Source organism: Rhinoderma darwinii, chromosome 1 (genome assembly GCF_050947455.1).
Source record: "Rhinoderma darwinii isolate aRhiDar2 chromosome 1, aRhiDar2.hap1, whole genome shotgun sequence".
NCBI lineage: Eukaryota > Metazoa > Chordata > Amphibia > Anura > Rhinodermatidae > Rhinoderma > Rhinoderma darwinii.
The window spans coordinates 428,701,492-428,718,213 of record NC_134687.1 but is presented as its reverse complement, the minus strand read 5'-3'; the positions used below and the strand labels follow the sequence as shown (position 1 = coordinate 428,718,213).

Here is a 16,722-nt window from a genome sequence, read left to right as displayed (position 1 = left end):
ATAATATTCACAACACTGGGAATAATCTTCCATGTGGAAAATCGAAACAGTGCGCAGACAGTGTAAATGTACACAAGGTAAATGTGATGTAAACCTGCTATGTAAATTCTGTTGTGCTAGCAATGCAGTTTAATAGAAAACCATTGAAATAATATATAAAACACTTTTGTATTCATTATTATAACAGTGTACAGCAGTAGTACAATAATGCATTATACAGAAATGGTCACACAAGAGTAGAGGAATGCCATATTGCTCAAGTATAGAAACAGTAACGACTATACAATAGACTGTGTGCACTGTAGCAGAATGTCCATACAACCTTCTGAATTGATGAGTTGCGTGAATGTCTGTACTTAAGCGGCCCTGACATGTTGGAAAACACATATATTACAAAGTTGCTGAGTGCGGAGTTCAGTGAAGACCATTTAAAAAACCCCATTAACCCCTAGCCGCAAAACACAACGTAACTGTACGTCGTGTTGAGGACTAACACGACGCAGCTCGTCAGATGTGCCATCAGCAGTGGGTGTTGGCTGTACTATACAGACGACAACCCGCTGCAACGGCCGCCATTTAAGATTACTCTGATCCCAGATGTTTAACCCCTTAGATGCTGCAGTCAATAGTGACCAGGGCATCTAACTTAGGGAGGGGCTCCCTCTGTTTCCCCATCGGCACCCTTCTATGTCTATAGGTGTATTATGCCTAATAGATTGCATGTCAGTTTTAGGCTGGATTCACACGAGCACATTACGTCCGTAATGGACAGAACGTATTTCGGCCGCAAGTCCCGTACCGAACACATTGCAGGGAGCTCCCTGCAGTGTGTTCGGTCCGGGACTTTCGGCCGAAATACGTTCCGTCCATTACGGACATAATGTGCTCATGTGAATCCAGCCTCACTCTGACAGGCATTAATGCTTTGGTAATACTAGGTTAACCAAAGCAGTATTAAAGCGATCAAACAATTAAATTGTGGATTCCCTAGTGGGACTAGAAAAGAATTAAATAAAATGTAATAAAGTTTATAAAAAAAAGAAATTCACAGTAAAAATTTTAGCAAAGTGTTAAAAGTACAAAAGAAACACACATATATAGTTATATGTATTACGACAATCGTAACGACCGATATAATAAAGTTAGCACTTATACCACACGGTGAACGGCTTTAAAAAAACAAAAAAAACCCTGCCAAAACAATGGTGGAATCGTTTTTTTTTTGTTCTTTTTATTGCCGACCCCTGAAAAAAAATTATGAAAGTTAATCATTCATTTATACATACTCCATAGAATAAAGATGACATGTTATTTAATAAAATCTAGTAACCATCAATCTATATGTAACCCAAACTGGTTCTATTAAAAAAAAACACTGTACAGAATTCACTATTCAAGGTTGTAGCAATTTTATCTCATTTTTTAAAGCTGTATTATGTAAATGTTATTTTTTTCATTTAGTTTATCGACTTACAAGTCTAAAAAAAACTGTAATGCCAATTGCCATGCTGTATTGTAATATTATGTGGCTGTTATACCATAGAAAATACAGAAATGACCATTAGGATTACCTGTTTCTCCATTCTGGCTCCTCAGGAAGGCAGATCTAATAAGGTCTTTACCATACACTTTTGCAGTCACTGCATGATGTAGGAGCACCGTTCTCTTAGGAAGAATCCTTAATAATTCAGACTCAGAGACAGAAGCTCAGCCTGTGGCTAGATCCTTCTATAAAACTAGCTGGACTGCTATGTAGATAAGAAGCAGTAACTCTACCTTCTTCTCGATTGAGTTTCAACCACTCTTGATCCTTCATTAGGCCTGTTTCATTACAGAGTAATTAATCTAGTTTGGGAGAAAAGAAAGCTTGTTACCTCAACAGGATTATGTCACAAGAGGATCATTTTCCGAAATAAAATATTCTACAAATGTGTAAATATTTTTCTTGTTCAGAGATAGTTAATATGAAAGTCACTCCATTCACATTGCCTGAATACAGCCGGCTAGAGGATTTAAACAAAAATCATAATGTAAAACAAATATTTTTTCCCATAATTGACCATTACATCCTAGTTTATTAATAAGATATGCTAAATACACATTAACCACTTGCGGACCGCCCATAGACTATAAACGTCCGGGCGGTCCTCAATTGCCTCTGCAGGGCCGTTCTAGAACGTCCTGCAGAGTTAATACTTTTTCCGTTCTGTGGCAGCATTTAGCGCCGTGATACAGCTGTCTCCAGACAGCTGACATCACTGAGCTCTGCCCAGAAACTAATCAGCGTGGTCTCTGGGCATGTGGTCATTGTGACAACTTGTCACAATGATCAGAATACTATCCCCGTCGGCGGCGCTTACGCAAACTCGCGGCACCCCCCTGCCCCCCCTCTCATAGCCACCAGACCACTCCCTCGTGACACCCCCCCTACATGATTACAGGCACGGCCGTGTGCAGGGTGCCTTAGACTGGGGCTACACGGCGACTTTGGCCACGACACTGGTCGCATACACAAAGATCGCTATGGATCCATACATTGTAAGCTCGGCCTTGTGCCCAGCTTGCATGAAATCTGCACATATTTGGTATCGTTGAAGTCGGCAGAAGTTGCCAAATATGTATTCAGGTGTGTTTACCCAGTGGCATGCACCAGATGTCAAATAACATCATCTAAATTCACATATTTTTAAAATGTATTTCCCTTTTTTCCTTTTACATTTTTTAAAAAGTAAAATATATCTATTATTTTTTTACAAAATATGGAAACCCAACATGTTCTAAAAAAAACAAGACCAAATACATACAGATTGGAAGAGTAATTGAAGAACAATTTGCTTTGAAATTGGCACATGGCTAAAACTTGAAAATCGGCCTGGTCAGGAAGCGGGGTAAAGCCCCTGGCCAGGAAGTGGTTAATATACCTTATGAAGGTCATAGGCAGCCCTGGCTTGAACATATGATATGCCATACAGAAATCTAAATAAAAAAATAAATAAAATAAAAATCTAAAGCTACTTTAACCGCTATCCGCACGAGTAAGTAACTATATGTCATCGCGGGAGGTTACTTCCCACATGAGGACCTATAGTTACTGAGTTGTGTCCGGTACACGCTGTCGGCGACAGTGTGCACCGGGAACCTGAAGGTCAGCAGTCCTTTGCCGCTGATTTCTGTGAATTAACCCCTTAAATGCAGCGATCGGTAGCGATCGCCGCATTTTAGGGGTTTCTAGCATATCGGCAGACCCCGGTCTGAAATCGCGGGGTTTGCCGATAGTCAGCATGGCAAATGGAAGCCAAATAATGGCCTCCGTGTCTGCCATGGATGGAAGCCCATCAGGACCAAACTCCGGCTGGTCCTGATAGACTTCCTGTCAGAGTTATAGAAAGTCACTGTGTAGTTCCCGATGCACACTGTCGGCGACAAGGTGTGCATCGGGAACTGGGAGGTCAGCTGTCCCTTACAGCTGACACTCCAGTGTTGCCGATCAGCGGCTCATCGCCGCTGATTTCGGCAATTAACACCTTAAATGCGGTGATCGTTTGCGATCGCCACATTTAGGGAGTTTGTAGCACATCGGCAGCCCCCATGCAATTGTTGGTGCTTGTGATGGCATCCGGAGGCCTGGCAACGGCCTCCGGGTCTGCCATGTATGGAAGCCTATGAGGACCAGCCTCTAGCTGGTCCTCGTAGACTTACTGTCAGAGTGGCTGTGACGTCACACTGACAGTTGGAATACATTACACTATAATCGTACTGACGTGCAGAATAAAGTAAAACGGAATTTATTGCGCACATTGAACACCGTAAGAAATAAAGAATTTAAAACACCAAAATCTCAGTTTTTTGGTCACCTTAGCTCTAAAAATGAAATTAAATAAAAAGTGATCAAGAAGTTGTATGTCCCATAAAATACCAATAAAAGCTACAGCTCGTCCTGCCAAACATAAGCCCTCACACCACTCAATCGACCAAAAAAGAAAAAAGTTCTGGCTCTCAGAATGTAATGATACAAAACAATTATTTTTTTTTTAACAAATAGACTTTTCCTTGTAAAAGTAGTAAAATATAAAAAAAAACGATATAAATTTGGTATCACCGTAATCGTATTGGGACGCAGAATAAAATTTGTAGTTTTTACCGCATAGTGAAAGACGTAAAAATAAAACCCAAAAAACAATGGAGGAATCACAGTTTTTTCCAATTTCAACGCACAAATATTTTTTTTTCAGTTTCACAGTACATTTGGGTACTTTAAATGGTGTCAATAGAAACTACAACTCCGCCCCAAAAAACATAAGCCCTCACACCACTCTATTGATGGAAAAATAAAAACGTTATGGCTCTTGGAAGGCGGGGAGTGAAAATCGAAAATGAAAAAGCAAAAAAGGATCAGTCCTGAAAGGGTTAATAATTTCTAATAAAAAAAACATTTATGACCACATGTGGGGTATTGCCGTTCTCAGGAGAAATTGCTTTACAAATGTTGGATGGCTTTTTCTCTTTTATCCCTTGTGAAAATTAAAAAATTCAACATTTTAATGGACAAAAAATTTGATATTAATTTTCACGGCCTAATTCCACTAAATTTGGTGTCAAAATGCTAACTATACACCTAGAAAAATTCCTTGAGGGGTGTAGTTTCCAAAATGGGGTCACTTTTGGGGGGTTTCCACTGTTTTGGTCCCTGCAGGGCATTGCAAACGCGACATGGCACTGAAAACCAATCCAGCAAAATCTGCGCTCCAAAATCCAAAAAGCGCTCCTTCCCTTCTGAGCCCTGCTGTGAGTCCAAACATCAGTTTATGACCACATATGAGGTATTGCTGTAATCGGGAGAAATTGCTATACAAATGTTGGGGTGCTTTTTCTCCTTTATGCCTTGTAAAAATGAAAAACTTCGATGTTTTAGCAGAAAAAAGGTGATTTTCATCTTCACAGACTAATTAATTTAATGGACATTTTCACGGCCTAATTCCACTAAATACTTCAAAAAACCGGAGGGGTCAAAATGCTAACTATACCCCTAGAAAAATGCATTGAGGGGTGTAGTTTCCAAAATGTGGTCACTTTTGGGGGCTTTCGGCTGTTTAGGCACCACAAGACCTCTTCAAACCTGATATGGTGCCTAAAATATATTCCTAAATAAAGGAGGCCCCAAAATCCACTAGGTGCTCCTTTGCTTCAAGCAAAAATTGGGAGGATTTCTCCAGCTCACCTTGTGATAAGGACTTGTATTTTTGAATAATAGTCCAGGCGCTCGGGTCCTCGTGGCGGCACACGGAAACTTGCTATGTAGTAGAAAAAAAGTGGTTGGATCCAGCGCTGAGATAATTAAAAAGAAAATTTTCCAAGTTTTATTGGTTCTTCATTAAAAGATGATTTCAATGGCATATAAATATTAGTCCTGCAATGCTGGAATAGTGGAGTAAGGTAAACAGCCTACGCGTTTCGGACGCTGTCTCCGACCTTATTCATGGCTTAGCTCCTTTGCTTCTGAGGCCTGTGCTTCAGTCCATTAGCGCACTAGGACCACATGTGGGATATTTCTAAAAACGTCAGAATCTTGGCAATAAATATTGAGTTGCGTTTCTCTGGTAAAGATCTTCTGTGTTACAGAAAAAAATATATTACAAATGAATTTCAGCAAAAAAAAATTAATTTGTAAATTTTACCTCTACTCTGCCTCAATTCCTGTGAAACGCCTAAAGGGTTAAAATACTTTCTGAATGCAGTTTTGAATACTTTGAGGGGTGCAGTTTTCAAAATGGGGTGATTTATGGGGACTTTCTAATATATAAGGTCCTCAAAGCCACTTCAGAACTGAACTGGTCCCTGAAAAAATAGTCCTATGAAACTTTCTAGTTCTAAGCCTTGTAACGTCCTAGAAAAATAAAAGGACGTGAAAAAAAACGATGCAAACATAAAGTAGACATATGGGAAATTTTGGTGTGCTTTTTGGGCCGGAATTCCCTGTGGCGCACAGGACGGATTCACTGTGTACTTTTACGCCATGTTTGAACATACCCTTAGTCTTTCTTTTTTTTTTTAAACATCATTTTTATTAACAAATTTTCACATTTTGTTGTTAACAGGAAAAAAAGATCCCATACAATGTGCTTCATAGCTTAGCAACATTTAAATGACAAAATAAAGAACAGAAAATATCATGGCATATAACCAGCTTCGCATAATAAAAGAAAAACAGTATTTCCCCCTACCTCAGATCACGACTTTGGCAAATACAATTAAACAGCACATAGAATTAATCAGAGCTAATGACTGCTAATGATCCCCCCTCAACAACCTCCTATCAAGATATGAGGTGCAACCCCCCCAGAGTGCCTTTCAGAAGTTCCCTATGGTACCAGGCCGAATGTCTAAATGGCGTAACAATCTCCCCTATCTTTCGGTGTCCGTTGTGGAAAACTGCACATAAAAAAAAAAGTATGATACTTAACCCCTTCAGGACGCAGCCTGTTTTGGCCTTGTGGCACAGCCGATTTTTTCAAATTTGACATGTTACTTTATGTGGTAATAACTTGGGAATGCTTTTACCTATCCAAGCGATTCTGAGATTGTTTTCTCATGACATATTTTACTTTATGTTAGTGGAAAACTTTGGTCGATAAATTCAATATTTATTAGTGAAAAAAACTAAATTTAGAGAAAATTAGCAAAAATGCGCATTTTTCTAAATTTAAATGGAAAACAGATAGTAATACCACACAAAATAGTCACTAGTTAACATTTCCCATATGTCTACTTTATGTTTGCATCATTTTTTTGAACATTCTTTTATTTTTCTAGGACGTTACAAGGTTTAGAACTTTAGCAGCAATCACATTTTCAAGAAAATTTCAAAAGGCTATTTTTACAGGTACCAGTTTAGTTCTGAAGTGGTTTTGAGGTCCTTATAAATTAGAAACCCCCAATAAATCAACCCATTTTAAAAATTGCACCCCTCAAAGTATTCAAAACAGCATTCAGAAAGTTCCTTAACCCTTTAGGCGTTTCACAAAAAGCAAAGCAAAGTAGAGGTGAAATGTACAAATTTCCTTTTTTTTTGGCGAAATTCATTTGTAACACATTTTTTTCTGTAACACGCAACTCAATATTTATTGCCCAGATTCTGCAGTTTTTAGAAATATCCCACATGAGGCCCTAGTGTGCTAATAGACTGAAGCACCGGCATGGCCGGCCTTAGATACGTTCGACCAGTGCGGTCGCAAAGGGCGCCAGCCGCCACACTGCAAGAAGGGCGCCAGCGGGTGTGTGTATCCCCGCGCCGTTGCAACTACCAGCAGGTCAGATGACACTCGCTAACTGCGCCCAGGGCCGGCCTTAGGCAGTTGCCTTTCCGCATGGGAGCTTCTTCACTTAGTGGCCATTTAATGGATTAGTGGATTAATACTTTTAGCTAGACTAAATAAAAGTTATATCTTAGTTTATTTCCACACATTTATTTGATAGCTAGGAAAGCTGGGTACTTTGTGTGCTCCTGCACAGTTGTCCTTTTTTTGAATGTCTATTACCCGCCAGCTATCAGGGTCATTTCGTAGTCCTTGCACTACCTACAAGGAGGCTGTGGGCAGTGTGGCACTACCTACCAGGGGACTGTGGGCTGTGTGGCACTACCAACCAGGGGGCTGTGTGGCACTACTAACCAGGGGGCTGTGTGGCACTACCAACCAGGGGGCTGTGTGGCACTACCAACCAGGGGGGCTGTGGGCTGTGTGGCACTCCCTACCAGGGGGCTGTGCGGCACTCCCTACCAGGGGGCTGAGCGGCACTCCCTACCAGGTGGCTGTGTGGTACTCCCTACCAGGGGGCTGTGCGGTACTCCATAGCAGGGGGCTGTGCGGCACTTCCTACCAGGGGTCTGTGCGGCACTCCCTACCAGGGGGCTGTGCGGCACTCTCTACCAGTGGGCTGTGCGGCACTCCATAGCAGGGGGCTGTGCGGCACTCCATAGAAGGGGGCTGTGTGGCGCACTCTACAGGGGACTGTCTGGCGCTACCAACAAGGGGGCTGTCTGGCGCTACCTACAAGGGGGCTGTCTGGCGCTACCTACAAGGCGGCTGTCTGGCGCTACCTACAAGGGGGCTGTCTGGCGCTACCTACAAGGGGGCTGTATGGCGCTACCTACAAGGGGGCTGTCTGGCGCTACCTACAAGGGGCTGTGTTGCGCTACCTACAAGGGGCTGTGTGGCGCTATCTACAGGGGGAATCTGTGAGTGGTGAGCTGATGGTCATTTTACTGTGAGTGGGGGGGTGATGGTCTTCAAGTGGTTTCCGCCTCTGACCTCCAATTGAAATTAACAGGAGGCAGAAAATGCGGCGCTTGTTTGGAGCATTTTTCCTGCGTCTTTCGCTTCAAAGGCTTAAGAAAAAAACACAAAAAAAGGTCACACGACGCTGTCACTTCCTGAAGGGATTTTGAGGCAGATTTTTTTTGCCTTACAAAAAACGTGTGTGAACATACCCTACGAGTGTAGTGCTTGTTCTTAGCCGTTTTCTGTCTTTCTCAAAACAATTTTGGTAGGGCGTCCTGAGGAAATTTTAGTGCTGCCTCGAGTCCAAAAATGTTGGGAAACTCTGTACTAGGCTACAAGATCCCGTCATGGAGCAGCTCAGTTCGTCATGGGAACGGGGCCTAGGTGAGTACAATTTTTGTTTTTGTTTGGGGGTACTGTCTACAAGGGGGAGGTGGGGGGGCTGTATGGCACTGTCTACAAGGGGGAGGTGGGGGGCTGTATGACAGGATCTACAAAAATGAGGTGGGGGATTATGGCACTGTCTACAGGGAGACACTATACTGTGTGGGGGCCACTAAGCGGACATTATACTGTGTAGAGGTACTACAGGGGGCATAATACTGTGGGCACAATTAGAGGACAAAATACTGTGTCCTTGAAGGGGTTGTAATATATTATTAAATATTATTATTATACTATATGGGGGCACTAAAGGGCATTATAATTTCCTTATGGGGCATTTTTTTCTAATGAAGGGGGTGGGGCGCCGAAAGATCATTTCGCACAGGGCGCCATCTATCCTAGGGCCGGCCCTCAGCACCGGCCTCAGAAGCAAAGGATCACCAAGAGGGTTTTGGGGCCTCCATTTTTTTAATTATATTTTAGGCACCATGTCAGGTTTGAAGAGGTCTTGTGGTACCAAAATATTGGAAACCCCCAAAAGTGACCACATTTTGTAAACTACACCCTTCAAGGAATTTATCTAGTGGTATAGTTAGCATTTTGACCCACAGGTATTTTGCTATATTTATTGGAGTTAGTCTGTGAAAATTAAAATCTACTTTTTTTTTAAAAGGAATAAAGAAAATGCACCCCAACATTTGTAAAGCATGTTCTCCTGATTATGTAAACACCCCATATGTGGTAATAAACTGCTGTTTGGACCCACAGCAGGGCTCAGAAGGGAAGGAGCACCATTTGGATTTTGGAGAACAGATTTTGCCGGATTGGTTTTCAGTGCCATGTCGCATTTGCAATGCACTGGACGGACCAAAACAGTGGAAACACCACGAAAGTGACCCCATTTTGGAATCTACACCCCTCAAGTAATTTTTCTAGGGGTATAGTTAGCATTTTAACCCCTCCGGTTTTTTGCAGTATTTAGTGGAATTGGGCCGTGAAAATGTCCGTTAAAATGTTGAATTTTTTAATTTTCACAAGAGATAAAACATTTGTAAAGCAATTTCTCCCGAGTATGGCAATACCCCACATGTGGTAATAAATGTTTTTTTTTTATTAGAAATTAATTAACCTTTTCAGGACTGATCCTTTTTTTGCTTTTTCATTTTTCACTCGTTTTCCCCTCCTTCCAAACACCATAACGTTTCTATTATTCCATCAATAGTGTGGTGTGAGGGCTTATTTTTTGCAGAAAGAGTTGTAGTTTCTATTGACACCCTTTAATGTACGATATAGTGTACTGTAGTGTTCCAGGTGCACAATATCCTTTGTGGGGCAATATTGGAAAAAAACTGCAATTCCTCCATTGTTATTTGAATTTGGGATATTTGGGTTTCGTTTTTAAAGCTTTCGCCGTGCGGTAAAAAAGACAACTTAACTTTATTCTGTGGGTCAATGCAATTACAGTGATACCAAATGTATACAGTTTTTTTTATATTTTACTACTTTTACAAAGAAAAAACTATTTGTTAAAAAAAAAAAAAGGTTTTGTATCAACACATTCTAAGAGCCATAACTTTTTTTTTTTTGGTCGATTGAGTGGTGTGAGGGCTTATATTTGGCGGGACGAGCTGTAGTTTTTATTGGTACCATTTATTGGTACATACACCTTTTGCATCACCTTTAGAGCTAAGGTGACCAAAAAACTGTGATTTTGGCGTTTTAAATTCTTTGTTTCTTACGGTATTCATCGTGTGCTATAAATTACATTTTACTTTATTCTGCGGGTCGGTACGATTACGGCGATACCAAATGTATATTTTTTTATGTTTTGCCGCGTTTGCGCAATAAAAACACTTTTTTTATAAAATTATTTATTTTCTGTCCCCATATTCTGAGAGCCATAACTTTTTTATTTTTCAGTCAAAATAGCTGTGTAAGTGCTTGTTTTTTGCGGGACGGGTTGTAGTGTTTATTGGTACTATTTTGGGGTACATGCGACATTTTGATCACTTTTTAATCTATATTTTGTTAGGGGTTGTGACCAAAAAATAGTGATTCTGGCATCGTTTTTAGCTTATTTTTTTTGCGTTGTTCACCGTGCAGGAAAAATAACAATTTTATAGTTTGGGTCGTTACGAACGCGGTGATACCAAATATGTGTACTTTTTTAAACTTTTTCATTTTTTTCCTGTAATAACACTTATTATAGGAAAAAAAAAACATTCATTTTTACACTTTTATAAAAGATTTTTATTACCTTTTTTTAATATTTTTTTTTTTACTTTTTATACTTTTCTTTTTTACCTGCAGCACTGATCGCTGCTAGAATACATTACACTACCTAGTAGTGTAAAGTATTCCAACTGTCAGTGTGATGTCAAAGTCACTCTGACAGTAAGCCTATGAGGAGCAGCCAGAGGCTGGTCCTCATAGGCCTCCATATATGGCAGACCCAGAGGCCATTGTCTGGCCTCCGGATGCCATGAAAACCATCGGCATCCCCCACAATTGCATGGGAGCTGCCGATGTGCTACAAACCCCCTAAATGTGGCGAGTCCTGATAGGCTTCCGTACATGGCAGACACGGAGGCCATTCTTTGGCCTCCTGTTGCCATGCCAACCATCAGCAAACCTCGCAATTTCATTGTGGGGTCTGCCGATGTGCTAAAAACCCCTAAAATGCGGTGATCGCCATCGATCGCCGCATTTAAGGGGTTAATTGCCGAAGTCAGCGGCAATGAGCTGTCGGAGACAGCTGATCTCCCAGTTCCAGGTGCATACTGTCACCGACAGTGTGTACCGGGAAACGCGCAGTAACTGTACGTCCTGGTGCGCTAAGACACTGGCCACCAGGACGCACAGTGCGTCGTGGTGTGCCTAGGGGTTAAGTAGCCATGGCGATGCATCCCCCAGCCATCATACAGCCCAGCCTTCTGGGATGACGTTTCATCCAATTAGACCGCTGCAGCCTGTGATTGGCTGCAGCGGTCACATGGGATGAAACGTCAAAGCCAGGAGGCTGGCCTGGACGAAGAAACCAGAATTCTGGTTAAGTATAAGAGTTTTATTTTTTTCTGAGTTGCGTTTTTTGTGGCGGATTTGCTGGCTTTCCGCCGCAACAAAAAGCAACATCTGCTATTTGTTGCGGGTATTATCTCCCCATTTAATTCAATGGGGAAAACCCGCAAAAAATAAGCAGCGACTACGCAAATGCAATTGACATGCTTCGGATTAAAAAAACGCAACACAGGTCATTTTGTGAGTGTTTTTTTCCACTCAGCATTTACGCAGTGTGTGGATGAGATTTGTTCAAATCTCATCCACTCTGCAGCTATTGTATTATGCAGTGCATTTTCCGCAACAAAACCCGTTGCTGAAAATCTGCAATATTTACGCTACATGTGAACTCACTGTAATAGTAAAAAAAAGAGAAAGATAATGGGCAACAAAAAGATGGATGTACACAATCACAGAAATCGTGAACAGGCCGAGGAGAAGCCCAAACACTCCGAGGATATTCTGGAGAGTTATTATTCTTAGGCCTCGTGCCCATTTCAGTTATTTTAGTGAGGGTGCTATCCATTTTTTTAATGGATAGCACCCTGACACATTCATTTCAATGGGGCTATGCACACTTCTGTTGTTTTAACGGAACCGTGTGGCCGTTCCGACAAAAATAGGACAGGTCCTACTCCTGTCCATTTTTGACAGAAGACTCGACCTTTTCATTCAGTTTGGTCCATTGAAACAACGGACTGCACATGGAAGATATCCGTTATCAGTAGTGGCCGTACGACGGCCAACGGAAGTGTGCATGTGGCCTTAGTCATTGTATGACTAAGAATGAGTGATTCTTTCGAAACGCGTAGGTTTGCTGAATCCCCCCCTCTTTTCTCATTGCATTTTTAAATAAATTGACAATAAAGTTGGAAGACTTTTCCTTTTAATACCAATGGATCAAGTACTTTTCCCTTCTCTGATTAAAATTTTGGCCACAGTGAGGATTTGTGCGCATTTCAGGATCGGATGCTGGAGTCGGTGAGCTGGAGGATCCCTCCCCGTTTTTTTTCTTGCAGATATAAAATGGATCTAATATAAATCTTTCAGAAGTGTAATTGAAATTCTATTTTTCCTAGTGTAAATCTATTACTCAGGTCATGGTGGTATGTTGGTGGCTTCAATTGTAAATATCTGTAATTTTCCTATTAAATTAATTCAGGTGGTTTCAAATACAGAGAAAGCCAATGCAAGAGTTGAATTTACATATTGTTTTAAAGCATCTGGACCATCTAATGTGTATGGGAGTGTCCCCACTTTCCCCTGAGGGCAGATATTGAGGGACAGAAGAGTTTGGCATGTTGGATCCAAACATACCGATCCTTGTGTTTACAAGGAGAAAAACCACTGCCAGAGGAGTGTGGCAATGGTCTTACTCCTTCCTATTGAGAACGTATGCACGCTTGGCCGAAAATGTATGTGCATGGAGGAGTTGGGAGGAATAGCTGTCGGCTGAACGATCGTTTGGGCGGAAGCTATCTAAAATGTATGCTAACAATGATGTTACTCAATTTGCGTATAGAGTTTGTAAATCAGTAGTAATAGGAAGCAGCATTAGTGATAGTCACTGATTTTAATTATTTAGTACAGTTAATCTTCCAAGAAAAAGGAGCTTTATATACCATAATAATGTAAAAATAAAAAAGTAAAATGAAGCTGCAGTGTATTCCTCTACTTGTACATTAGGAATTGTATATAACACATAGTGAGAAGAAGGTTAGCCCCAAATCACATGAATCTACAATAATGAAATGGGCCCATTATCTTACCAAATGAGTCAATTGGTAATTGGCACTAGATTTTATGTTTATGCAGTAGAGGATTTTCTGTAAAGAATACAACAGCCTGTGTGGGAAATGGGTCAGATGGTGTTAGGTTTTTTTCTTAAGTTAATAATGTATATTACTCGGCATCCAATATCACTCGCCATGCCTTTGTTTGAGCTCTGCATCAAAGTTTTAGGAAGCAGAAACAAAACAAGCAATGGACTTCATGCTTACAAGGCATCAGTTTAATATTTCATGTACAAATACAATTACACTGTCTCTGGCCGCAAGTTGTATACGTCACAAATTGACTTTTTTACTGTTAGAATCAATCATATTACACGAAGGGTTTACATTTCTAATCTTCAGCATTTTTTTTAATCAATGCAGTGATGCAAGGAACGACAGCTATGATGCTGAAAAAAACAGGACAAAATAAAAAATCATGATGCGTAACCATGTAGGGATAAGAGAAAAAAAACAATTCCAGAAGCAGCTGAAGAAGAAGCATATACTAGTATGGTGTCTATATATATAAAAGCCAAAACAGGGAAAAACCATGATCAGTGGCGTAACTATCGCTGTAGCAGGCAGCGCGGCTGCTACAGGGCCTGTGCCACCTGACACATAACATTATGTGCAGCGCCAGGCAGCACGGGCCCCCCTCATTCCCGTTGTCGTCACTAGCACCGGACATCCAGATGACTACAATTAAACACTATTGCAGAGCAGGGAGCTAGCTTCAAGCTCTGCCGTTTACTAGGCTACAGGCCACGTTAGGCCTGCAGTCTATAAGGCGCTGGGACTGGATCTACAAGGGGGGCTCCCAGGGCACCATGTATTAAGGGGGCTATGTGGCACTATCTACAAGGGGGCTATGTGGTACTATCTACAAGGGGGGCTATGTGGCACTATCTACAAGGGGGGCTATGTGGCACTATCTACAAGGGGGGTATGTGGTACTATCTACAAGGGGGTGTATGTGGTACTATCTACAAGGGGGCTATGTGGCACTATCTACAGGGGGGTATGTGGCACTACCAACAAGGGGGGTATGTGCCACTATCTACAAGGGGGGCTATGTGGCACTATCTACAAAGGGGGTATGTGGCACTATTTACAAGGGGGGTATGTGCCACTATTTACAAGGGGGAGTATGTGGCACTATCTACAAGGTGGGCTATGTGCCCCCCGCTACTAACACATACAACGGAGGGAAAGTGTTGGTTGCGAAGGAGGGGGGGGCAGTCAAAAGTTTGCTATGGGGCCCTGTCTTTCCTAGTTACGCCCCTGACCATGATATTACTGCTTACACCCCGTAGACACCATGAGATTTGAATACAATCCAGTGTGAGTTATAGGTGGACTTTGTTATCTAATATGGATTCCACACGTCTTGTTAAAAACAAGGATCATCTGGATAAGGATTTTTGTTGCCTTTTTCCGATGTTAAAATCTACTGGTTTGCAGATAGGTTGCTTTTATATATATATATATATATATATATATATATATATATATATATATATATATACATACATACAGTGAAGGAAATAAGTATTTGATCCCTTGCTGATTTTGTAAGTTTGCCCCCTGTCAAAGACATGAACAGTCTAGAATTTTTAGGCTCGGTTAATTTTACCAGTGAGAGATAGATTATATTTAACCCCTTCCCTCTTTAGCCACTTTTGACCTTCCTGACAGAGCCTCATTTTTCAAATCTGACATGTGTCACTTTATGTGGTAATAACTCCGGAATGCTTTCACCTATCCAAGCGATTCTGAGATTGTTTTCTCGTGACACATTGGACTTTATGTTACTGGCAAAATTTGCTCGATATGTTCAGTATTTAATTGTGAAAAACACCAAAAATTAGCGAAAAATTGCAAAAATTAGCATTTTTCTCAATTTAAATGTATCTGCTTGTAAGACAGGCAGTTATACCACACAAAAATGTTGCTAATTAACATCACCCATATGTCTACTTTAGATTGGCATCGTTTTTTGAACATCCTTTTATTTTTCTATGACCTCACAAGGCTTAGAACTTGAGCAGCAATTTCTCACATTTTCAAGAAAATTTCAAAAGGACATTTTTACAGGGGCCAGTTCAGTTGTGAAGTGGTTTTGAGGGCCTTATATATTAGAAACCCCAAAAAAGTCATTTTAAAAACTTCACCCCTCAAAGTATTCAAAACAGCATTTAGAAAATGTCTTAACCCTTTACACATTTCACAGGAATTAAAGCAAAGTAGAGGTGAAATTTACAAATTTCATATTTTTCTGCAGAAATACATTTTTAATACAATTTTTTTTATAACACAGAAGGTTTTACCAGAGAAATGCAACTCAATATTTGTTGCCCAGTTTCTGCAGTTTTAGGAAATATCCCACATGTGGCCGTAGCGTGCTACTGGACTGAAGCACCGGCCTCAGAAGCAAAGGATCACCTAGTGGATTTTGGGGCCTTATTTTTGTTAAAATATATTTTAGGCACCATGTCAGGTTTGAAGGGCTCTTGCGGTGCCAAAACAGTCAAAATCCCCCAAAAGTGACCCCATCTGGGAAACTAGACACCTCAAGGAAATTATCTAGTGGTGTAGTGAGCATTTTGACCGCACAGGTTTTTTACAGAAATTATTGGAAGTAGGCCGTGAAAATTAAAATCAACATTTCTTCAAAGAAAATGTAGGTTTAGCGATTTTTTTTCTCATTTCCACAAGGACTAAAGGAGAAAAAGCACCGCAAAATTTGTAAAGCAATTTCTCCCGAGTAAAACAATACCTCACATGTGGTAATAAACGGCTGTTTGGAGACACGGCGTGGCTGAGAAGGGAAAGAGCGCTATTTGGCTTTTGGAGTTCACATTTAGCAGGAATGGTTTGCGGAGGCCATGTCGCATTTACAAAGCCCCTGAGGTGACAAAACAGTGGAAACCCCAAACAAGTGACCCCATTTTGGAAACTATACCCCTTGAGGAAATTATCTAGGGGTATAGTGAGCATTTTGACCCCACAGGTTTTTTGCAGAAATTTTTGCAAGTAGGCTGTGAAAATGAAAATCTACATTTTTTCAAATAAAATGTAGGTTTAGCTAATTTTTTTTCATTTCCACAAGGACTAAAGGAGAAAAAGCACCATAAAATTTGTAAAGAAATTTCTCCCGAGTAAAACAATACCCCACATGTGGTAATAAACGGCTGTTTGGACACACGGCGAGGCTGAGAAGGGAAAGAGCG

At 40.9% G+C, this 16,722-nt stretch overlaps 1 protein-coding gene across 1 annotated transcript in view; it reads right to left on the bottom strand.

Annotated features, from left to right (window-relative positions):
• Window positions 1–1,822, bottom strand: part of MYO1H (myosin IH) — a 160,818-nt gene extending 158,996 nt beyond the window's left edge. The window contains exon 1 of the mRNA XM_075853654.1: window positions 1,572–1,822. Coding sequence (XP_075709769.1) covers window positions 1,572–1,583 — 12 coding nt within the window. The 5' untranslated portion in view covers window positions 1,584–1,822. The remainder of the gene's footprint in view (window positions 1–1,571) is intronic.
• Window positions 1,823–16,722: the final 14,900 nt, after the last annotated feature.